This window comes from Microcebus murinus, chromosome 2, assembly GCF_040939455.1.
Source record: "Microcebus murinus isolate Inina chromosome 2, M.murinus_Inina_mat1.0, whole genome shotgun sequence".
In the NCBI taxonomy this organism is placed as follows: domain Eukaryota; kingdom Metazoa; phylum Chordata; class Mammalia; order Primates; family Cheirogaleidae; genus Microcebus; species Microcebus murinus.
In genome coordinates, this window is record NC_134105.1 from 115,901,743 (window position 1) to 115,928,118 (window position 26,376).

At 45.1% G+C, this 26,376-nt stretch overlaps 2 protein-coding genes across 4 annotated transcripts in view; one reads left to right on the plus strand and one right to left on the minus strand.

The window, feature by feature from the left end:
* Window positions 1-1,768: 1,768 nt before the first annotated feature.
* On the plus strand, window positions 1,769-25,888 carry ATP1B1 (ATPase Na+/K+ transporting subunit beta 1). Its single transcript, XM_012783898.2, has 6 exons — window positions 1,769-2,031; window positions 6,449-6,577; window positions 18,891-19,046; window positions 20,765-20,949; window positions 23,479-23,559; window positions 24,466-25,888. Exons 1-6 carry the CDS (start codon window positions 1,935-1,937, stop codon window positions 24,727-24,729), a joined length of 912 nt encoding a protein of 303 aa, XP_012639352.1. The 5' UTR covers window positions 1,769-1,934; the 3' UTR covers window positions 24,730-25,888.
* Window positions 25,153-26,376, minus strand: part of NME7 (NME/NM23 family member 7) — a 169,141-nt gene continuing 167,917 nt past the window's right edge. For all 3 annotated transcript variants that reach the window (XM_076000367.1, XM_012783896.3, XM_012783897.3), the window contains one exon: window positions 25,153-25,981. In XM_076000367.1, coding sequence (XP_075856482.1) covers window positions 25,949-25,981 — 33 coding nt within the window. In that variant the 3' untranslated portion in view covers window positions 25,153-25,948. The remainder of the gene's footprint in view (window positions 25,982-26,376) is intronic.

Below are 26,376 nucleotides of genomic sequence, written 5' to 3' on the forward strand. Positions count from 1 at the left end.
ACCTGGGGTTCTTCCAACACAGACACTACAGGGGCAAAGCAGGAGGTGGCTTCCTTTCTCCACAAACTGCCCTCTCACCGCCCTTGACGGAGCCCTGCAGCAGTACCTCTGCGTCTCTGTGGATGGTTGGCTGCTTCCCCCTGAATTTCAGGAAATTTCAAGTTTGTACAGGTCTTGCAGGTGAGCCTTGAGAGGGACTGGCAGGAAAATGCTCATTCTATATCAACTGGAGCTTGTCCTTAGGCCTGCAAGGTTGACCTTGGGACAGGGGGTGGCTTGGACAAGCGTTGGGTAATTCCTTGATATGAGGCTGGGAATTCCTCCTTTTCAGGATGGGCCGCGTTGCCCCCCAGGGACGGGGCTTCTCTGCAGTGACTGCGGAAGCATCCCTGCGTTTTCTGCTGTGTCACTGCCCTGAGAGGGGTGTGTGAGGCTGCTCAGGGGCTCAGCAGAGGGGCCTGAAACCAAGAGTGTGGCTTTACAGCAACAGCACATGAATGACAGAAAAGCCCAGGACTGCCCGCGACGTCTCGCCCTGTGAGCTAGGTCTTCCCAAAGGTATTACTACTTTGGCTCCAAGAATTTTACAGCAGAACATAGGGGTCGGTACTCCCAAAGGGGCGTAAAAGAATGGCAATGAGGATACCAGCCGCTAGGCACCAAAGAGACTCTTTGGTGGCTGGATCTCTTGCAGACATTGTCGCCCAGGGTCTAGACTGGAGTGAGCCGCAACCGGTTTCAATAGGACGGCTCACTCGGGGATACCCCTCCCGAGCCCTGGCTCCAGGCTACCGCCCAGGGTGGGTTTGGCAATTGTCCTGCTCGAGGTGGTTCAGGCCGCCCACAGGGAGCACGGCCGGGCGGTCAGGAACTGGGGCTGCCGGCTGGGCTAGCCTGGAAGGAGAGGGCCGCGCCGGAACTGCAACCGCAGCGGCAGGGAGTGCGAGGGGGCGGCAGGTGCTAGAGCAGAGAGGCGGGGCGGAGCTGGGCAGAGTCCCCGACTCTCAGGCGTCCCTGAGTGACCTTCCTCCACCCCGCCAGGGCCTGGAAGCGGTGGACCTGCAGCGGAGGGAGGCCCAGGGCGCGCGGGTGAGACCAGGCAGGGCTGGAGGGAGTGGGTCAGGACATCCGGCCGGGCTCCCCAGGGCTCTGGGTGACTCAGGTGCAGGACACCCCACCACGGAAGGGGCGGCTGGCGCCCAGCGGCAGCGGGGAGGGCTGCGCCGCGCTGCCTGCGCGTTCGCCGCGGTTCCCTCCGCCCCTCTCCGCGCCCCCGCACTCCAGCCAGCCCCTCTCGCCTAGGCGGCTCCTTTGTGCCGGCCCCGCGCCCGCCCCTTCGGGCCCGAGACCCCGCCCCTGCGCGCCGGCGATTGGCCGGCCCGGCCGCCAGTGGGCGGGGCCCCGGGCCGCGGAGGCGCGGTATATAGTAAAGGTAGGGCGTGCGCCCTCCGCCAATTCTCGGCTCGTGGCGGGCGCGCGTGTGCCCGGCCCGCAGTCCGCCCGTCCGTCCTTGCTTCTCTCTCTCCTGCCTGTCTCCGCAGAGGTCACAGGAGGCGGGGGCCGGCACGCGTCCCCAGGGGCGGCGGGCGCGGCAGCTGCGGGTTCGCGGAGCCCTCACTCCCCAAGGGCGAGAGGAGTGCGCGGCCGACCAAAGAGCGCCCGCGAGCGGCCGCGCGCCCACCAATAGGTGCGGGGCTCGGAGCCGCCCAGCCCGCGCCGTCCCCCCCCTCCGCCCCCGCCGCCGCGGCCGCCTCCGCCTCCTCCCGCTCCTGCCTCGGCTCCTCCGCCGCGCGTCTCGCACTCGGAGAGCCGCAGCCGCAGCGGCGCGTCCAGCTGCGGAGAGCCGGGCCGGGGCGCAGACCGGCAGCCGGAGAGGGCGCGCGCCGCACTCACCCCACCCCAGTGCCCGCGGCCGCTGCTGACCCGCCGTCGCCATGGCCCGCGGGAAAGCCAAGGAGGAGGGCAGTTGGAAGAAATTCATCTGGAACTCGGAGAAGAAGGAGTTTCTGGGCAGGACCGGTGGCAGTTGGTGTAAGTACGGGGTCTGTAGCTCTCGCCCCCGGTGCCCCGCCGTCCCCGGGCGGCGCGTGCCCAGCACAGGCTCTGCGGACAGTTCCGCGCCCACCGCGCCGGCCCGGGCGGAGAGGGATCAGGTGGCGGGCGCCGCGCGGGTCGCGCTGGCCTGGCCTTGTTGTCCTGTGCAAAATGCGGAGTCCCGGGATGGGGTGCGGGGTTGGGGCTGGAGCTCTCCAGGAGGTGGCTGTGTGTACCGTAGCGATCCGGTCTTGGTAATTCGCAGCCTCTCCTACCGTGTGTCGCGGAGCCCCTTCCTCCTGGGAACGTCAGGCTGGGGGGGGGGCTAGCTATGTCTCGCACTGCAGTCACGTCCCTCGCCCTTCAAAGATGAGATTTGGGGCTGCGAGGGAACCTCACGAGGTAATCAGATCGAATGCGGGCGAGGGTGCGTTACAGCATCTTTCCTCCAGTCTAAATGTGTACCTCGAGAGAGGACGGGGAAGGAGGGAGGACTCCATGCACACTGCAGCATTTCATAACGACGGCCAGGGTTTCCCCAGCGACCTCCCGCAGAGTCGTCGCAGCCCAGACGTGGCCCTGTAAGCTCCGTGTCAGGGCCCCGTTTCTCAGTCTTGGCCTGAAGCGTGGCAAAGTCTGGTTGTTTTCAAATTCTACGCGGACAGGTGCGGCTCAGGAGCTGCGCTTGGTGACAGTGAAGGGTCAGTCTAAGAAATAAATGGCACCGACGCAGAAGCGGCGGCACACCTTATAAGATTGTGCGCAGCCTGTTGCGTGGTTGGATGCACTTTTTTTCCTCGTTGAAAATTAGATACCTTACTTGTTTTCCCTCCCCTACTCCGGAAGGGTGACTTTTTTTTTTTTTGAAAAAGGTCATTTTGAAGGGCAGAGTTGTAGGCGAATCTGAGTCGTGACTGAGGAAGGGAGGGAGGGAACTCCCCCCGCTCTGCCGCATCACTGCCCCCTCCTCCTCCCGTACCGTCCTCATCGTCAGCACCTGCACCACCAGCACCAGCATCACCGCAGTCTAAGAGGGGCTGAAAAAGGGCTGAAAAGGGGCTGAGGCAGGGCTGCTGGTAGGGAGGATCAGTGAGGATCCACAGCAGAATGAGTCAGGGAAATAGTGCTTAGCTGACATTTTGAAATGGAAGACGCTGGAATGTATATATGTATTTTTTTTTTTGTAAAGGAAAAAAAAAATGCAGCCTGTAGGGCATCTCTCTTGATTGAAAATGAAAGGGTTAATAATGCATCACACTTCAAGGTTAGTCAAGGTGAAGTCTCATTCCGAGGCATTGCTGGGAAGCACAGCTATCTCTGAGCCATGGAAAATGTAGTTCTTTAAAGCAATGGCTTTTAGCTTTCATATTTTATTTTGGGGAGACCGTTCTCCAGTGAGATTATTGTCACAGTGTTTTAGGCATGAAGGTGGCTGGCTGCCTTTTCTTAGGCAGAAGGGAAAACCTGGAGAACGGTGGGGTGTGGGAGGACCAACAGCTCTTGACCAGCTCCCTGGCAACTCCCATAACTTGAGGGTGGCCAGGGAGGCGCACTGCGGAATGGAACCCGTGCCCTTGTCCCCGGTTAACGGGGCCTCCTTCCCTGGTGGGAAGCGGACCCTGCCGCCTCTCAGAGGCAGAGGCTGTATTGACTCCAGGCACGATTTGCCCTCCCGTGTTTTTCCCCATCATAAAATATATCTCTTTCCTCATTCCAATTCCATTCTTCTTAGAATAATATTTGCTCTAGAGGGTCAGGCAGTATGGACCGACTCATTCTTTAAGCCGACATTTATTGGTCCACGAGAGGGAGGGAGAGAGACTGTGTGTGCGCGCGTGTGCTAATATCTGTGCGTGCCTGTCACCTCCAGCAAGGTACCAGCACGCCGATCTATTAGTGTGGACGCCAGGACTGCTGTGCCTGCCGCCTCTTCCCTTCCCTTTTCCAAGGGGCAGGTGCTGGGCTGAAAATCGCGTTTTTGTTTTGTGCCTCTTTCCGGCAATGTAAGAAATGACAGAGCTTCTCTGAGGCAGAGAAGGTGGCAGCGACGGCTTTCCCCTGTGGAGAAAATGCCCCTTTCCGGCACCGGGCCCAACATGGATGCCCTTGGGAGGAGGGCAGGATGCCCTTGGCTTGGCTGTGCCTGTAGGTAGATTTTTACCAAGATGGATGCAGGAGACGCCTGTCACCTGCTGGAGAAATCGCAGCATGCAAATCACCTTGTGCTTTCCTGCTTTTTATGAAGTCAATTCAAGCATTGGTAGGTTTTTATATTTACAGCTGGGCCCAGATGCCATTTTTTCCCATCTGTCTGTGACCCTTTGAAGGGTACATGTTTTTTTCCTAACTGAAAAACCTCTGTGTTACATTGTTGTTTTTTTTTTTTTTAAAAAAAAACAAATAACAAATGCTGGACCTACCCCCAGAATGCCCTCTACCCCAGCTAGCTGGTGTGACTTGTCCAGACTTTTTTTTTTTTTTTTTTTTTTTGGAGCAGCCCTTGCTGTGTCCGGGTGAGCCCACTGCGCCGGCACTGCCAGTCCCCACGCTCCACTCTAACCACGTGCCCTCTCGGCAGTGACCGGGCAGGTTTTGCTAAGTAACATCGTGGAACAAAATGAGGAAAATTCCTCTCTCTTCTTAGGGTATCATGTGGGCAGAATTGGAAAGATTGTACATTTGTGAGTTTAATCAGTGTGCTTGGGACATGACTTATTTTTCCATTGCTCTATCTGTATTTTCAACTGTAGCCTCCATCATGTACCTTCTTATGCTGTTAGAATTAGGTATCTGGAGTCCAGGGAATGAGTATAGAAATGTTCCAGTTGTTAGAAGGGACACACAAGGTTGAGCTAAGATCACCAAGATGAGGTGGAATGGCCAAGTAGAAAGAGGAAACACGAAACAAGGCTACAGCAGCTCTCTTGCTGACTGTGTTATACCAACTCTTGCTCCTCTTAGGAGCATTCACTGGAAAAATTTTCCAGATCTCTTCACGTCACAGCCGTGCCATTTGCCTACTGCTGCCTGGATACAAAATGCAGCACTTAACCCTTGCCCTGCTGGGACGGAACGATTGAGTTGTGCTGCTGTAGTTTTAGATCATACAACCTTTTCTTTCTTCTTTACCTTTGCTTGTATCTTTTCCCTTTTCCTTGTTCTGTTCTTTTGAAAAGGAGAAAAAGGGATTGTGATGAAGTATTTTGATGTGGCTTTATTCATGTTTTGCTTGTTTTAACAGCTCTATAGCCTGATTTCTCTGAACTATTTAGTGCCTGATTAGAGAGTTGGGCTTTTAAATACATGGAGAGGGCACTGTGGCTTATTTAGGCAATTGTGTGCCCACTGCCTCCCTGCCCCCTCCCACCACATACACTGCTTTTCAGTACGACTCGTGGGTCTGTAGCTTTTCCCCAAGTATCCTGGCATTTTAGTGCATGAGATCTGGACCTTTTTACAAGTAACCTAAGGCTCTTTTGTGTCGTCATGTTTCTGACTCGATAACCTTCCAGTTCACTTGTTCCCACTTTTGCATTCACACTGAGTTGTTGGCTGGCACAGGGCTGCCAGGCAGTGCCTGGTACAGCCTGTTACTATGCGGCTAATCGGGGAGATAATCCCAGTAAACCAGTAACTGATAGCCTCATTCCAGTCTATGTGTCAGGATGGTGGGGGTTTTTTTGTTTTTGTTTTTTTTTTTGGTTTTTGGTTTTTTTGTAGCCATTTCAGCCTCCATCCCGATATCTTGTTAACTGTGGGCAAAAGAAAATGCAGCTCATCAAATCAGTCATTGCTCTGGGTCCAGTCAGAAGATGAAATTGGAATGTGCTGGTTGTTTGTACTATAGGATTTTCTTTTCCCTTGTCTCGTCCTCTAAGAAGAAAGACAGTGTGCTTAGTTAGTACTACAAACCAAAGGCTGGGTGATAGATAGTAAGGAGCAGGAGAGCTGCACTGGGATTCTCAGCGTTCATTGCTCTGTCACAGCATAAAAACCCTCAGGCATGGATTGTAGGGTTTAAATGTCAGGGGATATGCAAGCAAAGAAAACGTATGTCTCTAAGGGAGTATATTGTCATATTTTAAATGCATTGCATAAGCACACAAACATAACTCTAGATTTTATTGGCGAACCTCATGATATTTTTAATTTAGGGAATAAAATCAATCTCCTATAAGGATCATGTCCTTAATGACTTCCCATATGCACTATAACGGAGGGCTGCCCAGCCTCACGTTTTTACCCCATGTCCGTGGGGTTCACTCTCTTGATCAGTGTTGGAAAAGCAAGCTCTGGAGAAACAGGGTGGAGGGGAAGCCAGGAAGGAAGTCGGTTCATCTCTGGAAAGATTAGACTGTCATTCTGAGCACATGACTGTGTCACAGCCGTTTGTTTCTGTCTGCTCTCCTTGCAGTTAAGATCCTTCTGTTCTACGTGATATTTTATGGCTGCCTGGCCGGCATCTTCATCGGCACCATCCAGGTGATGCTGCTCACCATCAGCGAATTTAAGCCCACATATCAGGACCGAGTGGCCCCACCAGGTAAAATCAACACGAATGGGTTCAGTCCCTCCAGAGGTAAAAGGAGTGTCACTTTTTCGATTGGGAATGAATCCTTTTGAAAATGGCTCCGTAAGGTAGTTTTAAACCAATGCATGAAGAGAAAGAAAAGGAACTTCTCTGCTGCAGCCAGACCTCCTACCCGCATTGCAGGCAGAGCTCCCAGGGCTCGAGGACATCTTATTTGCACAGGTCCGGAGGAGGGGACGAGCCCTGGTGGGCGGCCCAGCCGGCCACTCGCCAGCTCTGTGCCTGTGAGCAGGGTGCTCTGATGAGGGCCATAGTCTCCGTAGCCCTAATGCTCAAGGGGGGCTGGTCACGGGGTGCTTTTGGGGCCTTTCCAGTCTAACACACACTTCACTTCTTCAGGGGTCTATGACTCAGATAAATCCTTTAAAAAAAAATCACTTCGGTTCCCGTTTTAAAGGTTAACTTATTTTTAGGGCTGCCGAGAGGCTTTGAAATGGGCACCTACTCCCAGGGAGGGGAGCCGTGGCTGCAGGGGTCCCTTCTGCCACTGCTGCTGATTTGCAGTTTGACCTTGAACAAAGTCACTCTCTCTGTTCAGGTCTCAATAGTTATACCTTTGTTTGTTTAATAGGAGTCTTGTTTACTGGCTTTATACCTGTTCATTTAACAGGAATCCTATTTACTGGCTTTCTGGACCCACTTTGCAGGTCAATTAACTGTTTCCCCGAGCTCTAAAAACGTGGGTGAGTGAAGAGCTTATCATAGGGAACTGCAAACTGGCACGCGAGTCCTCTGCTGTGATTCAGTGCGCAGCCGTGTGTGTCCACGCCGGTCACCAAACGCCGTGGGGGGCCCCCTGCCCTCACACCTGACGCCAACAGGACAAGGCAGGGGAACAACAACAGACGTGAATTCACTGTCTGGCTCTTCCAAAACTCACTATCTGGAGGACCTAGACAGAGGAAGTGTTGCATAACTTCCGGGTTCTCTCATTATAAATGACCTTGAAGCCGCTGCTAGAGGGAGGCAGTGACTTGTCCCTTCTCTCCTTTCCCTGGGCAACGGTTTAGGAACAGCTGTATTTAGGTGACAATCTTGAGGCCGTCTGCACAGCCCTGAGCAGCGTACATCAGGTGCTGCTGCCTGTCACGGACTTGTCCTGCCCACCTCCTTGGGTGTAGGAAGGACTCACAGAAGAAAATCTTCAAAACTGGCCAACATTGTCGCATAGCCCTAAGTCAAACAGTTCTCCACCGTAAGAAAAACCCAAAATATTTCCAGATAAATTTAGATCTGAGGGATTTGGGAAGTGGAAAAAGAAAACGTGTGCGTGTATAAAATGACGTAAACCTGCTTAGTAATCCACAGTTTGTGACAACTATTTCCCGAAAGAGGTGGGCCTATCAAAAGGTTGAAGGAAGAATTCTGATGTGTGCAGAGAAGCTTAGAATCTTAAGTAAACATGTTTCACGTTGGCTCCTGTAACAGGAAAGCGTGGCATGTCTTTTCACGTCCTCTTCCCTTAGAATTTTTATGGCAACATTAATAGCAGTAATTTAAATTTGCGTGGATTGTTTTTTGTTTGTTTGGCTTTATTTGTTTTGTCATTCAAAAGCTCTTCTTCCATCATGAAGCTGTTTTATAATTCTTAGCCAAAGATGAACACAAAGTCGAGCATTGTCTTTAACTTCCTAGATTTTAAAAGTGGTCCTTGATCATATAAACTTTGGGGAGTCAGCCTTGAATAGAATTAAGAATTTCCTTCAGGCTCTTTGCAGAAAGGGAAACTTCGCTTTTGAAAAGAAAGAGCCAAAGTGCCCGACTTCGTAGGAAAGGACTTGGAAATGACCTTGCCTGTAAAATCCAAGGACTGGCTGAGGTGCTCTGTCCCTTCCGACACCCTGTCACCCTGCCTCCCTGCCACTCACTCCTTCCAGCCCCTTCCCAAATGGCACTTCTCAGTACCTATATTTAGTGTGCTCACAGCAGTTGGGCAGATCTGACAAACCTGGTGGCTCATCTCAGAAATATGCATTCTTGTCCTTTGGTCTGAGTCACAGAAACATCCTTGGTCCTCCACCTTCTCTCTTCTGTCACCTGGGTTCTTTGTCTTCGTAATTTCTGCCCCCTCTTTTCCTCGTCCTCCCCTGTCACCTTAGCCGGACAGTTTAGGCCAAGCCCCTCTCCCTGCTTCTTACCGGTGGGGTTTTTCTTTGCCTTTGTGTGGCATTCATTTGAAAATGATGGTAACCTTTGATCAGGGAGGCCTGGCGGCAGACAGCTGGCAGGGCGCGGGCTGCCAGGAAGCGCAGCCCTTGGCCTGCCTCCAGCGGCCCACCCTTCGTGTCCTCTGAGGGACCCTCCTCTCGTGGCCTTAAGAAACTGTAGTTGGCTTAGGAAATTACTCCTTCAATATGCGGACTCCTTAAGTATGCAGACTAAACAAACGCTCTTGAGGATATCCTGACGATTTTTTGGCTTCGAATTAATATCTTTAAGCCTCCATTTTGATGACAGTTAAAGAAGGAAAATTGTCTATTTAAGCCAGATGCACCCAGTGGATGTGAAAGAGTGGATGCCCTTTAAGGATATTAGGACTTATTAATGCTATTATCAGCTGAATTTGGCTGGCCACGTTTTGACTGCCCTTTACACACCGGAATACCCTGCAATTAGATCTCGTCTAAGTAACATGTGGACGTGGCCATATTAAGCAGGGGCAATTGTGCAGTGCATTTGAGTCTGTCTGTGTGTCTGTAATAGTCAATAAGCTGATTGGCCAAATGTGAAAAATCTCCAAGAAAGGACTAAACTATAAAATAAAAGTGACATTTAAGAAAAAATGGACAACATGTACGGTTTCTTGGCCCTGAGCAATGGTGGCCATTAATGCCTGTGATTGTCACTACAAAGTCCTGTTGCTGTGGGGTATGGGAGCAGACCCGCCTGCTTCACCTGGAAAGCACGGTTAGAGCCTCAGCTGAGGTTTTGAGTTGAGATATACTAAATTTCTATTTGCATAGATCAAAAATGACTGATTTTTGGCAATTTTTATGTTGCCTAATCTAAATATCAAAGCAGCCCCTGAGACCCTGAGCTGTTACACGTAGATCAACGATAAAGTTGACCTGAGAAGGAGAAGCAGGGACTTTGGAGTTGGATACAGTTTCTACTACTCCAGCACTACTTAGCCTCACTAAGCCTTAGTTTTCCCATCTATAAAATGGGAATAATACCCCATGAGGATTAAATGAGGTGATCTTTTCAATAACGCATAGCTATTGACAGCAGCCTCCGTTTTTATAGTCCTTCCTTTCTACTAGAAGCAGCAGCTGTTTCTTTTTTTTTGGATGCTGAGTTTCCAGGCTGTGAGCTTTGGATGATACGGCAGGGATGCTCTGCACACTTGCATTTTCATGGAGTCAGTAAAACCTTAGCTTTCCATGAAAAAAGGGTTTTGGGAAATGTTGGGTTAGGAAACACATTTAAAAACAATTTTAAGCGAATTTAAATGAGATTGTATTTATCCTGCATTCTCTCCCATTAGCGTTTCCACGCTTGCTGGGGCAGCCCTTGTCAAGCTTTTTCCCAGGGGAAACCCTCTTAGCAAAGTCCCGCAGTGGTGGTCAGCAGCAGCCCTTCCTCTCTGCCCGCAGCTGGAGCTGGGGAGAGACACCGCGACTGGAGAGGGCCGAGCAGGCATGTGGATAGCACAGGCGTGTGCACGCACACGCACGCGCTCACAATCACCAGACCCTGTCCGTGATTTGACCCTGCTCGCCTTGCTGCCTGCCCAGTGGTGTAATGGAAAAGTCTCTCCTTAACATCTGCTGCAGCCCTTCCCCCACCCAGGCCAGTGGAATGAAATGAAGGTCACTGTGTGTTAGCTGGTGGGTCCAGGGAGATTCCCAGATGGCTTGCTTCCTGGCAAGCAGGTATGAATCTGTACACCTGTTCTTCCTCTTAAGGCTGTGGGTGGCTTTTTGTTTCGCTCTGAGGTGAGGATGGCTCCATGCAGGCGGATTCATCTTAAAAGGGTCATACTCTTGGCATGTTGGTAACCAGAGTCGGGGCGGGAGAGCAGGGTGGGTGAAGAACAATAGCACACATGGGCACCACCCACAGTTTCAATTTCATCTTGATTGTGAAAGGGAGATATCTAGTGTTAAAATCTATTAGGGCATGAGCTGTTATAATTCAAATCTCAGTTTAAGTAAAATTCCTGAGAAGTCATTATGTCAATCTCAGAATGGCTTTTTTTCCTCCCAGACTACATCATACTTGTATGGCTCTCTTTCACTCACATTCCAAAGGAGACATTAGAAACATTTGGCCTCCTTGCCCTTTGGAGGAATTGTTATTTCAAAGTGCTGGTAAGGTGTTATTCTGCTGTTTCCAATTAGAATTCATTGATTTGTAATCTCTTAGCTGACATGATATATATACAGGTCCGACTGCCTCTCACTTTCCCTCTCCTCCTCTCTTCCCACCCTCAAATGGATCCTGCCAACCTGTTCCCAGAGTCTGAGGCTGTGGATGAGTTAGCATTGGAAATCAATTATGATTTCCAGAAGCTACTGCCCAATCTTGCGGTTGGGTGAAGGGCATAGGGTGGGGAACTGGTAGGCTTCAACATCTGCCTTCTTTATTTTTAAAAGCAAGGATATGACTAGTAAGTAATCTCCTAGATACACAGGAAGCCTAATGATTATCTTAAAAGTGTTCTTGGAGCCGCAGATAAATGAGTCTTACTCTCTATGCCATTGTAAGATGAGTAAGCAGAGCAGAGACCTGATAAGTGGGACTAGATAATAAACCCAAGGGTGATGGTGGAAAAAAAAATGCTGAATCTATGAAGCTCCATTTAAGGATTTTTTGCTGCACAGAAGAGGGCTCCATAGTGGAAGATGGTAGTGGAAAGAGCATTAGCCTCATGGGCTCCACTTCTACTATCATAAAATCTGATTTTTTGGACCTGTTATTCTCAGTTGTTGTTCAGTGCTCTCATGCCATTAATTGCATGACCAGCAGGTCCATTGGGTGCAGGCAAGAATGGAGAGAAGTTGGAGAGATGAACGGGAACAGGGATGTATTATCCAGTAGTTGCTAACCAGAAAAGTATATCTTTTCCCACATACATGCATGACTAGACCTCATCAGATACCATGTATAATATGGTATCTTATTTCAGGATATTGGTTACTTAACAAATATTGTTTTATATCTAGACAAGTCAGATATACTGTATGTACTTGTTCTTCAGTTTTACCTTGAACAAAAAAGCACAATCAATGTAAAAAATACTAGGGTTTGCCTATTTATAGTATTCTTTTTATAAAAGTAGCACCTGTCTTTTATTGTTCTGGGGAAAAGCACCATTATGAGCTATACAAAATATCAAAGATAAGGTTCTATGGAATTATATGCACTTTTTAAGATAGACCATCTGAACTAAATAATTTTCTTTCCACTTGCCTGAACATGAATATGCACCCACAGGAAAAAGACTGTGATAAAGGGTAATCCCATAAACAGACAGGGGCCTTCAATCAGAGTTGGTGACATTCAACTTAGACAGGAGGAAAGACTTCTGTACACTGAGGGTTGTTAAACATGAATAGGCTGTAGAGACAGTCCAGTAATTCATCTTTCTAAGACTTTTAAAAGGGAGCAGATTCTGGGTGCCCGGGAGGGTGTAAATGGGACCCTGCCCGAAGGCAGGGAGGTTGGTTCCTGGCCAGTATCAGCATCTGCACCAAAGCCTGCACCTGAGGTGCAGAAGGTGAGTCAAAGGCAGCTCGTTTCAGGAAAGCACAAAGGCACCTTTTTTCCTGTGCCCTTCCCTTTATTTTGTTAGGTGAATTGCTACTGACCTGCAGATGTAAAATAAAAACCAAGAAACCCAGAAATATCTTAGGTTCTGCAGAGTAGCATTTAAAAGGAGGGGAGAAATTTATATGTATTTGTATATGTGTGTATGTATATATGTATGCAAATATATGTATATGTGTGTTTGTGTACATATATATGAGTGTATGTGTAAAATTATACCCTCCCCATTTTTTTTAGTTGGAAATTACTTTTCAGGTTGGAATGTATAGGAGACACATGATGAGTGTGTATTGTGTGCATGGCTATGTTAAAGAGCATTTCTTAGCCCCTCTGTGCACTTCTTAGTCATGTGGGTACCATCCTGGAGGTTTCTATAGAAAATGATGCCCATTTATAGTATTTGATCTAGTGATTCATCAGATGTATTAAGTTAGTGGTCCCCAACCTTTTTGGCACCAGAGACTGGTTTCACGGAAGACAGTTTTTCCATGGATGGCGGTGGGGAGAGGGAGGGACAGCTCAGTAACTGCAGATGAAGCATTGGTCCTTGGCTTGCCCACCATTCACCTCCTGCTGTGCGGCCCAGCTCCTAGCCGGACACAGACCGGTACCGGTCTGGCACCCGGGGGTTGGGGACCACAGTTAAGTGACGGATACAAGCAGCTGTCTAATCGAATAACTGTTACAAGGTTAAAATGGCTGCATTCTACTTTAAATACTTCAAACTCACAAGTAGGTTGAGACATTATAAACTTCCTACGATCTACACCTAACTGGAAACAAAATACTTGTCTCCTAATGAAAAAGCCTCATTCTTTTCTCTTTCCTTTCCCTCCTGCCATTTCCTTATTTCTCAAGAGATGGGGGACCAAGGAGAGGCTAAGGTCTCTCTATAAGTAAATATAAAGCCAAGGTCGTTTTTTTTTCCCCTTGTTTTTAGACTCCAAATCTTATGTAAAGTTGGAATACCTATTTAAAAATCAAATATCACATACTCAAGTTGTTATTTCAATCCTTCCAGGTGGCTTTATTAAATAATGGTATGTAGTTTCAGGCAAATGGACAGATCAGAATGAAGTTGTCTAGTGCTTGGCTTGTTTGATGTAAATTCAAGTTCAGAAGACTGGCCAGGCAAAAGGTTAGATTTGTTTCCTGGAATATAATTTGAAACCATACACCAGTGATTGGATGTTCCTCTGTCTTTGGCCTCAGGGAGTTATGATGGCAAACAAAACTCATCCTTGTCCAAAGTTGTAATTAACGGCTTGAAGGGGAGTGGGCAGTGGGAAGAGGGACAAGTGGAAAATATCCATCTAGCGTGGACACAGCTGATGAGAACCACAGTCAGGAGGGTGGGATTTGTGCAGCTTTTGGAGAATGTCGTGGTCGGGGAGTTTGTGTGTGGACTCAAAATATGCACGCTGCTCGACTTCCCATGGGGCTATGTCCTGATAACCCATCATAAGTTTGTAAGTCAAAAATGCATTTAATACCCCGGTAGACCTGTCATAAAGTCGAAAAATCATAATAAGGCAAACGTCGTAATTCAGGGACCAGCTATAATAAAGGAGTTACCAAATCTGATCTCTTATTTTCTATCTCTTTTTAGCAGTAGTCTGATAAACGTATAGTAAATTATTTAAAGGATTTGTACATCTTTGCAAAGGACCTTCTGCCTCTTGTGAGTATTGAATCACTTTAGAGAAATAACTGTTGAGAAGATGAATTTTCCTAATGGTTTGGAGAAGATTTCATCAGAGAACTCCCCAGAACAGAACAGAACAGGCCAGGGGGCTGATCCGTGGTGGTTTCCAGGAGGAGAAATTCTCGGGCCGTCAGGCTCTGGACAAAGGAAAGAGAGGAGGAGGCAGAGGTAGTGGATGGCAGTGAGAGACCTCGCAGAAATGTGAGGAAGGAGAGCAGAAGATCCACCAAGGAAGCGAGGGCCACCTGACCATGGCTGGCCTCCTGGACTTCTGTTTATGTGTGTATATATATGTAAGTGTGTTTGCCCTCCCTGGGCGAGTGTTCAAAGGAGTTGATTACTTGACCTAAACCCAAACCATTTATGCTGCTTTTCTGGAGACAGCATTTGGATCAGAAGTTGAGTATCTTATAGGAATGACCACTAGAGTTTATGTTAGTTACCACCTTCTAAGACCCCCTCAGAGACCCTAGAGGGAAATGTTACCCCTTGGGAAAGAGTAAGACACAGCTGAGCTTCCTGGGGATGGTCAGTCATTCCTCAGCTCCTTCTACCAATGCTCCGCATCACTTAAAATGGAAAGGACAAGCAGAGACTTTGGCCCAGGGTCTAATCCAGCTGGGCAGGTCACAAGAGTCTTAAGACCCAGTGCTTAACTGTCCAGTGTGTTCTTGATTTCATCAGTTTCTGATGCTTCGTTCTGTAAAGAACAAAGTCAAGATTCTTTAACCTCCCCTGACCTGCGTCTCTTCGCGTGGTAATATACACTTGACAGGGCTTAGACCGTGAGCTTTGCTTTCTGAAGGGTTCGGCTTTCAGGTAGAAAGTGGTATGATTCCATGACTTGGCTTTCATTATTTCTTGTTTTCCCTATCTAGAGAGATATGAGACCAATTGTATCACTCTTCTCTGGGCCCGGGGTACCACAGCATGTAACGATGATACTATCCCCACAGATCGGATTGTAGATGATTAACAACAGAGGTGCTTGTGAATAAGAAGGGTTGTTATAGGTATCTGGGTAAACATGAACTTAGTTTTGACCATAGTTCCTGCGCTTCCGCAGAAGGCACTAGCAGTATTATTTTGTTAGTAAGGAGCCCAGACGACTGAGTGAGAATTGCTGATGCTTTGGGATATGACAGGTGTCACCTGGTCACTTTTAATAGTGGAATCTGTGGACTTGGAATGGAAAACATTCTCCATAATTCCTCCTTCTCTTCTTCCTCTCCTTTTTTTTTTAAAGACATAGTGTTGCTCTGTTGCCCAAGCTGGAGTACAGTGGCATTGTCATACATCATAGCTCACTGCAGCCTTGAATTCATGGGCTCAAGCAATCCTCCTGCCTCAGTCTCTCCCCAGTAGCTGGGACTACAGGTGTTCGCCATCACATGTGACTAATTTTTTTCCTATTTTTTGTAGAGATGGGGTCTCCCTATGTTGCCCAAGCTGGTCTCAAACTGCTAGCCTCAAGCAACCCCCTCCCAAAGTGCTGGGATTCCACCGCTCCTGGCCTCTCCTTTTTTTTCCTCTGCAAGAATATGAGAAGTAGCATCACTGTTCGTTATGCACTCATCAAGGAAATGGAACCTTGAACAACTGGAAGAGTAACCCAGAGGCAGCCGGAAAGCCAGACACAAACTGTTAGGGAGGTCAGCTGAAGCCAGGCCAGAGGGGACAATGACTGACACACACTTTGCAATCCGGGTCCTACCATGTCTACTCTCAGCATGACCTTCCAGGGCTGGCTACTTCCTTTTCAATTTGTTGGGTAATACTCTCCACATCTCACACCAGGCTCACCCTCTTACATTTTGGTTTTTGCGTATCACCCAATCTGCTGGTGGGCCACAGCTTACATAATTGTTACTTATCACCCCACATCCCTTCAGCACAGTTCTCCTGCTCCCCCCTTCCTTAAGGTTAGGCGAGGCCACTCCTTGGTTCCTACATTCGATCTGGAAGAGGTTCTAGTGACCTCCTGCCTGATACATGCAAAGGCATTTGCCTCTCATCTCTCTGGCTGCCTGGGCTCAGGCCCTTCCAGTGGCCCCTCGGGTGTGACTGGGCCTTGAGGCTCCATTCCCTTCTTTTTATGGCTTTTTTTTTTTTTTGAGACAGAATCTCTGTTGCCCAGGCTAGAGTGAGTGCAGTGTCGTCAGCCTACCTTATAGCAACCCCAAACTCCTGGGCTCAAGTAATCTTCCTGCCTCAGCCTCCCAAGTAGCTGGGACTATAGGCAAGTGCTACCGTGCCCAGCTAATTTTTTTTTCTATATATATTTTTAGTTGTCCAGCTAATTTCTTTCTTTTTTTTTTTTTTTTCCGGGGTCTTGCTTTTGCTCAGGTTGGTCTCGAACTCCTGAGCTCAAATGATCCTTCTGTCTCGGCCTCCCAGGGTGCTAGGATTACAGGCATGAGCCACCACGCCCAGCCCTCCATTCCCTTCTGATTCCAAGATTATTCCAGGAAAACACCCCATTCTCTTAAGTATTGTTGAGCCTCTGGCTCTGGACCTGCCTCTGCAGTTCTGCGCCAGGTCCAGACAAGTCACCCTGACCTAAATGTCTTTTTTACAACTCAACCCAGCCAGCCTTCCCCATTTTATCAGGGAACTCTACTTACCATTGCTAGCTCAAGCCTTAAATTTCAGCAGAGGCCTTCTAGTCACCTTTATTCTATTTTTGCAGGTATCTATTATTTTTACTATATTGCTTCTTTGTACTATAAATGATTACAATGCCAATTTTCTAATTCAATTTAGAAAAAAGATTGTTCAGGGTGTATTTAAATTGCTTTAGACATACAAATAATTTTCTAGGAGGTTAAAAAAAATTTTTTTTTCTATTGTGGTAACCTTTATTTTAAACCGAAGATATTTTTATGAACAAAGTCTGCTACTTCCCCTTTGACTCATTTCCATCACTGTTGACAGTGAATTTTTTTTCCCCTAAATTATTCAGGTTCTACATCATCCTTTTCCAGATGATTCTCAGTGTCACTCCTAAAGTCATTTGTCTTGGGCACCCTTCTGCCTCGCTCCAGCTGTTCCTTGTCTTGTGCACCCCATCGCTCCTCTCGGGAACTACATGCCTGGGAAAGCATGCCCATACGGCTCCCTGAGCCCAGCTCGTTATCCGACCGCCTTGAAGCTCAAAGCCATGCTCAACTGCTAGAAACAATGACAGCAGTTAGTCCAGCCGCCCTGAAAAAGCCTGGTTCTCAAGCCCCACAGATGGTGCTGCCAAACAGTTAATATAAATAGTTACCACTTCCACTTTAATCACGTCATTGTCTTCATATCTGCGTCACTGTTGCCACTCTCAAATTCTAATTCCCCAGAGCAGTAGTGCTAAACCAAGAGTGCTTAGTGATTCTCAAGTCCCATCTTTAGCGATTAGGATATGGTAGGTCTGGAGCGGAGCCCCAGAGCCCCTGCGTGCGGGTGCTGGGAGAGGCGGCCATGGGAGGCCAGGGCGTGGCCGTTAATCTAGGGTTGCGACCAAGAGCCTCCTTGGGGCCCAGCAGAAACAGGGCTGATCTAGGACTGGGGAGTGCAATCAGGTTGCCAGATTTAGCAAATAAAAATACAGGATGCCCAGTTAAATTTGAATTTCAGATAAACAATGAATAATCTTTTAATGTAAGTATTTCTTGTGTAGCGCTTGGAACATAGTTATACTACAAAATTATTCATTGTTTTAGCTGACATTCGTATTTAACCAGGCATCTTATATTTTATCTGGCAGTCTTAGAATAAAATGCAGTTGCGACTGACTCTCCAATCACTGCCCCTGAATAGTGCTGTGTAGTGTTGTTCAAATAGACGTCTAGGAAGTCCTATGAAGGCAGAGGCTTTTGGATATTAAAGAATCTAATAAAGTAGTTAGAGACTACGAATCCAAGGCACACGTACTTTGAATTTTATCTGACTCGCATTGACATGCTCAGACTTCTGGATTGGAAAGCAGGAGCCGTACTGCACATATGTCCCAGATTCTTCCAGTTTAGGTCGAAAGATCCAACTGAGGTTAAAAGATCTAAAGAAATATCTCTATTAGGTAGTTTTGAGTCAGGTGCAGGCGTCCTCAAACTACGGCCCGCAGGTCACATGCAGCCCCACCGAGGACATTTATCCAGCCCACCGGGTGTTTTTGCCACTGCTGCCTGTCCTGCTTAGCAGCAGACATGTCCCGGGCCCACAGTGCGCATGTGTGGAATGCATGCCGCACTCTCCAACAGTCTGAGGGACAGCGAACTGGCCCCCCGTTTAAAAAGTTCGAGGACCCCTGGGGAGAGTTTGGGAGACCGCTGTGCCCAACGTGCACATGCATTAGGGAGGGGAAAGCCACCTGCACACAAAGCTAGCTGGCTTGCATTTTTAAAAAACCATGTGCACGTGAGGGTACTAGAAACATAACAGGCTTTGGAGCACAGCACACCTGGGTTGGAATTCTGGTTCCACCACTTTCTCTGGGACCTTAGGCCAGGTTCTTAACCTTTCAGTGCAAGCGGTTTCATTCATAAAATAGAGCTGATGCCTATCATGAAGCTGATGCCTTGCTAGGGAAATTAAATGATATATGATATTAAGGCATAGTCATTGGAACTTAATCTAAATGCCAGAGGAGTGATTTCACAAGGAAGGCAAGATTTTAACCCATTCTTTTTAGCCAGGTGGGGTTGGCAAAGTCTGTTTTGTATAAAGAAGGTCTGCTTTTGAATTATCTTGGTTGACTACCTTCCCACTAATGATTTTCTCTGTTTTTTTCTCTCTTCCCTGGTCTAGGATTAACACAGGTTCCTCAGATCCAAAAGACTGAAATTTCCTTTCGTCCTAATGATCCCAAGAGCTATGAGGCATATGTGCTAAACATAGTCAGGTTTCTGGAAAAGTACAAAGATTCAGCCCAGAAGGATGACATGATTTTTGAAGAATGTGGCAGTAAGTATACTCGTTGTAGATGTTCAAGGCTAGTTTTCTTTTTCTTTAATTCTTATTTCCCATTATTATTTTTTATTTAATGATTGAGAGAGAATCCTGAAATAGTGAAAGATTGAACCCTGCCATATTGAAGACACTGTTTTTTAAAAGCAGGAGGATGCAATGGAAGAAACAATGTAGCCTCAAGTATTGTTATTTTCTGCATTTGAAAGGTGTCTTCCTTTAAAACACTTCTAGACATGTCTGCATTTTATTATTCAGACTCAAAGACCACAGTTACAGTTTTGTTTCTCTTACGCCCATTGGAAAGTACAGCTGCTTATTTCTGTATCCTCCCTGCAAAAGTTCTCCCTACTGAAGAGTGCACGGGGCCTTCCTCCATCACAGTGACCCTTTGGTGTTTGGTGTGATTAACCTACCACCACACTGATATTGACAAAGGAGGATTTATGGTCACAGTAGACTTTGTAGATCCATGTTGGGATAGATAATGAAATATGTCTTAGGCAACTGATCATTTTGGATAAGAAAAATGACTTCTGAAGGGTAAACAGTGGCTCTTAGTTTCATTAAGTTGTTGCTCCCTCCCCTCCTCCTTGATACCTTGAGTGTGGATTTCCCACCTCATGTTCTCATTCATGCCCCCCACCCCCAAAGGCTCTCTCTGAGTTAGTTATCCCTTCTGATTCAATTCCAGCACTTACCAATGCCTGTTCTATATAAGGCAGACTGTGGTTTGGTCAGAGAATGGGGCGAATTGCCATTTAAGTAATTTTGGAAAGATTTAGTAATTTAAAAGAATCACTTTCACTGTGAATTTTTCTCATTAGAATTTAAACGAGGTTTTCATTTTACTTTGCAGTAATTAAAAAGGCCCGAATAATAACCAGAGTGAGTCACTTCACAGGAGATGGAGTAAATTGAGACACTCTACCATTCGAAGGGAAAATAGTTAATTTGCAAAGTTAACCTATATAAATGATGGTAATTGCATCATTTTCCTACAGGATGCTATGTGTTAACTTTGAATTCTATATTCCATTAGTCTTTGTCTGGCTTTTATATGCTGTATGAATTAAAAATGCTAGAATAAAATTTCTCAGTTGCAAAAATGCTTATAAGATGTCATAGCTTAAAAAGGCAAAAACTCAAATCAAATTTTTTTTTCTTAAAAACTAGAAGGGTGGTTAAAAAGGAAAATTATTTCCTATTCCTTCTTTACTGTTTAACATGCTAATTAGAGGCATAGCTCCAGGAAATTCTGACAGGAAAACCTTTCAGTTCTGAACATTATTGACAGTCCTTTTCGTTTGTGTTCTAATTATCCCTGTTGCAGAGCTAAGCCAATGTTCACCTGTGTAAATGATGCTACTTGCGTAGCTTGATCCAGTTTCCTTTCAGTCTTCTAAATAGCTGAGTAATCCATTATTTAAAGGAAGAGAAATATTGCCAGAGACCAAATATCATGTGCTGATCAAGTATTATGAAGCTTTGGTGTGGGGTCGTGTACCAGCTATTGCTTTTGGTAGAATCTCTTTTTAGTGTCAGTGAAGAGCAATGGCTTGCTGGAAAAGCTTGCTTAATTTGGACCATGCATTAAATGCAGAATAGTCCTGTCTTATCCTAGGTAATTGTGACAAGAAAGAAAGTTTCTTTCCTTTTTCAGCAGTGCTAAGGGAATTGCTAATACAACATAAAAATGGCATTGGTATTTTTAGATGTGCCCAGTGAACCCAAAGAACGAGGAGACTTTAACAATGAACGAGGAGAGCGAAAGGTCTGCAGATTCAAGCTTGACTGGTTGGGAAATTGCTCTGGATTAAATGATGAAACTTACGGCTACAAAGAGGGCAAACCATGCATCATTATAAAGCTCAACCGAGTTTTGGGCTTCAAACCTAAGGCAAGTAATATTTTAAATTACAGAATTTAGATGAGCCATTCATATTTTTGATGAAGTCTCCAATTTATACAAGAAGACAGTATAAGACAATATAATGAATGCCAATTTTGAAGTCCAGTCAGTAGGGTTAATACCAAAAACTTCTGTGTCTACCCTGAAATTCCTATAGTTAGAGCACTGACCTCGTTTTCCAAAGTTAGACAAATTCTGAGTGGCAAAACCACATGCCTAAAGTGAGTCCCGTGGCCCTGTTCTTAATACTCCTGCTTGATATCTAGGTAAGTTTCTATAATATAAACTCTTTGAAAGCAAAAATAGAAAAAGATATTTTTAAATTTAAAAATCACCTGCATGTGTAGTCTGGTTTTGGTCTTCTTGGAGCCACAAGAATATTTCCAAAGAATTTTCTGGTAATCTGAAAAAAATATATATTTTTTCCCAAGTGATTTCATTCCAGAAATAGAAGTTGAACCCCATCTAGGCTGAACTTTGATAACCATGCTATGGGCTTTTTGTGTTGTTGCAACTTATAATGGGTACATTACTTGAGATCACTGAAAAATGGCAAATTGCCATTGCTCACCATTTGGTGAGATTATATTCTTTAAAAGAAGGTAAAAGAAGGTTAAAACTAATGTGTTATCTCTGCTTTTGTAAAAACGATCATTTCTTTCTCTTCCCATTCCCCCAGATCATGAATTAAACAATGTTTCCTCTCCCCTTCGGCATGGCTTTTCCCAGTAGTTTCTCCCAAATCACCCATGAATGCTGTCATTATGAATGTAGTTTTTAGTTTTATAGGAATTGACTAATTTCATTTTTGAAAGTTCTTTTGTTCACTGATTTTCTATTGATGCCATTAATTTGTTTCTGTAATGCTTGTTACCCATGAATAATATTTTTAAAAGAAATGAATGTAGAGATGAAAAGTTTTGTTAGCTGAAGGATGCATGGAAGCTCCTTTTTTGCTACTAGAAGCAAAAGTGAGTAAGTGGGTGGATGGATGGTTGCCTGGCTGGCTGGCTTGATGGATCTCTGCAGAAATTAATGTACCTTTCAACAGGATTTCAATCTTCTTTCCACTTAGACTAGGATATAATGGAAGAAAAATGGTGAGAACCATCACACCATAATGTATTTGATATTCATAATGCTAGAGAACACTTGACCAAGATCAATCAACTGTTTAGCTATAAAAGGAATTGGTATGGTGTGGCTGAAAGAAGACTAATCTTAATATCTGCCGAGTACCTTGATTTTGATGTTCCTCATCATAGACGCTAAGTGGCATTTGTACCCCACAGAGGCAGTCTGTTCATATCTCTTCCCACATCTATAGGGATATTCTGTTAAGTGATGCATTCAGCTCTTTCTTTTCAATCCCTTTTTTCTTTTTTCTCTGATCTCTACTTGGTTATCCATTTCTACGTCCTTATCATTGCCACCTAAATCTGCAATGAGTCAGCCACTGGGATTATTTTTGTCAGAGAGCACAGTACTCCAGCATCTTGCTGGGTGTGCCTCCTTCCTTACCCTTTGAGAATTAGATTCTGGCAACTTTTTTTTTTCAATCAATAAGCATTTTCTCGTCATATTTTTAATAATAAATATATTGCTGGCAGAGAGTTCCAAGAGAGTCAAATCTAGATAATCATTTTCTTGTATTAAAAAGAAATGGTAGTACAAAAACATTAGTTCCCTACTGAGGGAGAGAACTGCCCATTTTATCTAACTTTGGTTAGATGATGTATGTGTCACATCTCAAGATTCACACGTGAGCAAGCAAGTGGCTGTCTTCTTGTTATGTGTATTCATCACATTTCTTCTAAGGTAGGTTTGAACCAGGGATATAGGAGGGAAGGTTCTGGATACTTCACTACAGTAGTAATTTTCAGTCTGTACTCTGGGTCCTTTCAATGGATTCACTCTTTCAAGACAACCCTTCCTTCAGGACAGTGCCACCTTCACTTCTTGGACACATTGGACTTTCCTAACAGAATTGGAAAGAAACTACTTCAGTGGCAGTCCCTGACCCCCACCCCCTAGAGATTAAAAAAAAAGAAAGCTTACTTGAAGAAGGCATTCTTGAAGGAAAAGGATGACATTATTTATTCCTGGCTCGGGAAAAAAGCCTAAATTTAAAAAAAAACAGAAATGTCAGGCAACTTTCCCATGTAATATAATCTTAGCAAATAATGAGCATTATTTTGGGGGTTGGCTCTTATTTTTCAGTGTCCTTAAGCAAAGCTTATAGTGGGTCACCACTAGAAGCCCCATTTAGCACTGGACTGCAGCACAGCTTACTATTGTGGTTACTTAGGCACTTATTTTCATTTCAACAAAATCACAAACACAACGTTTCCTAGACTGGTTAGGGGAGTCATTCATTCTGCCATCCTGAAGTGTTTTGTTATTTCGGTTGACTTATTGTGACCAATGTGTACTTGTTTGGGCTACAAACCTGTTTTATTTTTAGAAATTTAAAACATTATTGATAATCCAGCTGACCAACGTGAGTTTTGTTTTTAGCCTCCCAAGAATGAGTCCTTGGAATCTTACCCAGTGATGAAGTATAATCCGTATGTCCTGCCTGTTCAGTGCACTGGCAAGGTAAGGGCACATTTAATGTTTCCGAGGGTGTGGCAGGGGAAGAGGGAAGGGATGAGTGAGATTTTGTGAGTTAGAGGTAAAATCTTAATATAGTAAACAAGAAACACTTCTTCCAGGTATTAGTGTCTCAGTAGGTTACATTTCAACTACACTAGGTAAAACTTCTTTAAAGGACAGAAAGGTATAATAAGAATTAAACTGTCAGTTTCTTAATTGGCACAAGAAACTCAAATATCTGAATTTAATCCATTGGAATATTTGTTTGTAGAACTGAGAGGTGAACCAGTTCATAAAAGTGCTTCTCTGGGACCACACCAAGTGTTGAAAATTTGAGGCCAACATTTTTTTAAAGTTAATGTCACCTAAAAATCTGTGGTTTGGGTTTTTCTTTTTAAAATATTGAAAGATTAAGGTAATAGTCAGTACATGTTCCTTTTATATCTAAAAACTGATGGATGGTTTACAGACAGAGAGAGAGAGAGAGGGCAGAATAAAGAATGGGGACTCCCCAAACAGTGCCATTTTATGTTGGCACCAAGAAAGGAAATGGACACGAAAATGAGAGGCAAACAGTTACATCTTTGGCGATAATATCACCGGAAAGAGCATCCACTGGGCCAACACCAAGGAGTTTCTGACTTTCAGTGTTGGCCCTGTTTCTAGGAGGCTGTTGTCTTAGAGAAATGCTTATTTGGCCCCTGCCTCCGTTTCCCCATTTGTATAATGAGAATAGCCTCCTTTTATGAGCATTTCTCAGGGATGCTGTGAATTAGGCTGAGTGTATGTTCTTTCCTGTCACAGTCGTTTGCACACTGCTCTATTGGGTTGAGAGTCTTGCTTGTCTGCGAGCACAAGTAGTGATCTATGATGTGAGCCATTAATATTGCATTTCGTTCTGGTTTTTAGCGAGAGGAAGATAAGGATAAAATTGGAACCGTGGAGTATTTTGGACTGGGCAACTACCCTGGCTTTCCTCTGCAGTATTATCCCTACTATGGTAAACTACTGCAGCCCAAGTACCTGCAGCCCCTGCTGGCCGTACAGTTCACCAACCTCACCATGGACACTGAAATCCGCATAGAGTGTAAGGCGTATGGTGAGAACATTGGGTACAGTGAGAAAGACCGTTTTCAGGGACGCTTTGATGTAAAAATTGAAGTTAAGAGCTGATCACAAGCACAAATCTTTCCCACTAGCCATTTAATAAGTTAAAAAAAGATACAAAAACAAACCTACTAGTCTTGAACAAACTGTCATACGTATGGGACCTACACTTAATCTATATGCTTTACACTAGCTTTCTGCATTTAATAGGTTAGAATGTAAATTTAAAGTGTAGCAATAGCAACAAAATATTTATTCTACTGTAAATGACAAAATAAAAATAAAAATTGAGCCTTGGGACGTGCCCATTTTTACTGTAAATTATGATTCCATAACTGACTTGTAGTAAGCAGTGTTTCTGGCCCCTAAGTATTGCTGCCTTGTGTATTTTATTTAGTGTACAGTACTATAGGTGCATACTCTGGTCATTTTTCAAGCCATGTTTTATCGTATCTGTTTTCTACTTTATGTGAGCAAGGTTTGCTGTCCAAGGTGTAAATATTCAATGGGAATAAAACTGGCATGGTAGTTTTTTTTTTTTTTCGGTTTGGCTCTTTCAAAGATAATGGCCCATCAATGAGCATTTTTAACACACTCCATAGTCTTTTCCTGTGGTGTTAGGTCTTACTTTATTTTTTTTTTTTCCTGGGGCTGGGGGCGGGGGGCTGTCATGGGGGAACTGCCCTTTAAATTTTAAGTGACACTACAGAAAAACACAAAAAGGTGATGGGTTGTGTTGTGCTTCGTATTGAATGCTGTCTTGACATCTCTTCCCTTGTCCTCCAGTATGTTCTAAAGCTGTGTCTGAGATCTGGATCTGCCCATCACTTTAGTGACGGGGCTAATTAATTTGCTTTGTACATTTTCCTTTACTTTGCTTTTTTTCCTTTCTCTGGAGGCATCACATGCTGGTGCTGTGTCTTTATGAATGTTTTAACCATTTTCATGGTGGAAGAATTTTATATTTATGCAGTTGTACAATTTTATTTTTTCTGCAAGAAAAAGTGTAATGTATGAAATAAACCAAAGTCACTTGTTTGAAAATAAATCTTTATTTTGAACTTTATAAGAAGCAATGCAGTACCCCATAGACTGGTGTTAAATGTTGTCTACAGTGCAAAATCCATGTTCTAACATATGTAATAATTGCCAGGAGTACAGTGCTCTTGTTGATCTTGTATTCAGTCAGGTTAAAACAATGGACAATAAAAGAATGAACACATTCCTCATGTGTGTGATTCACTCTTGTCTTGCCCCAACCTGTGACTTCTTTACTTCTATACTGCTAATTATCCAAGATCTTGAAGAAATACTGAACCTGAAAGACAAACACATGATTTTATTAGTCCATATTGGAGTTTGGCCTTTTCCACCTAACAGAGTCCAAGAGCGCGGGCAGGACTCTGGACACTGGACTACCAAAGCACTCCCCTTCCCAAAGAGATGACTGAGTTAATCAGGCAGAGAATCAATGAAGCTTTAACTTAAAGTTCGATTTTGGAAAGATTTCGCAGTGCTACTTCACCCAGTTTACAACACATAAAATTTTAATCCCTAGTAATTCTGCACGAGGTATGTCTGTTTAAAAAAAAAAATAAAGTTGGATTTATTAGCAGTTCGGTTTAAAAAAAATGAGCCTTATTTATGAAAGAAGACAAAAATCAGGTTTCTGAAAAACATTTTCCAGGTTTAATTGCGCTGAAGATGTGGTAT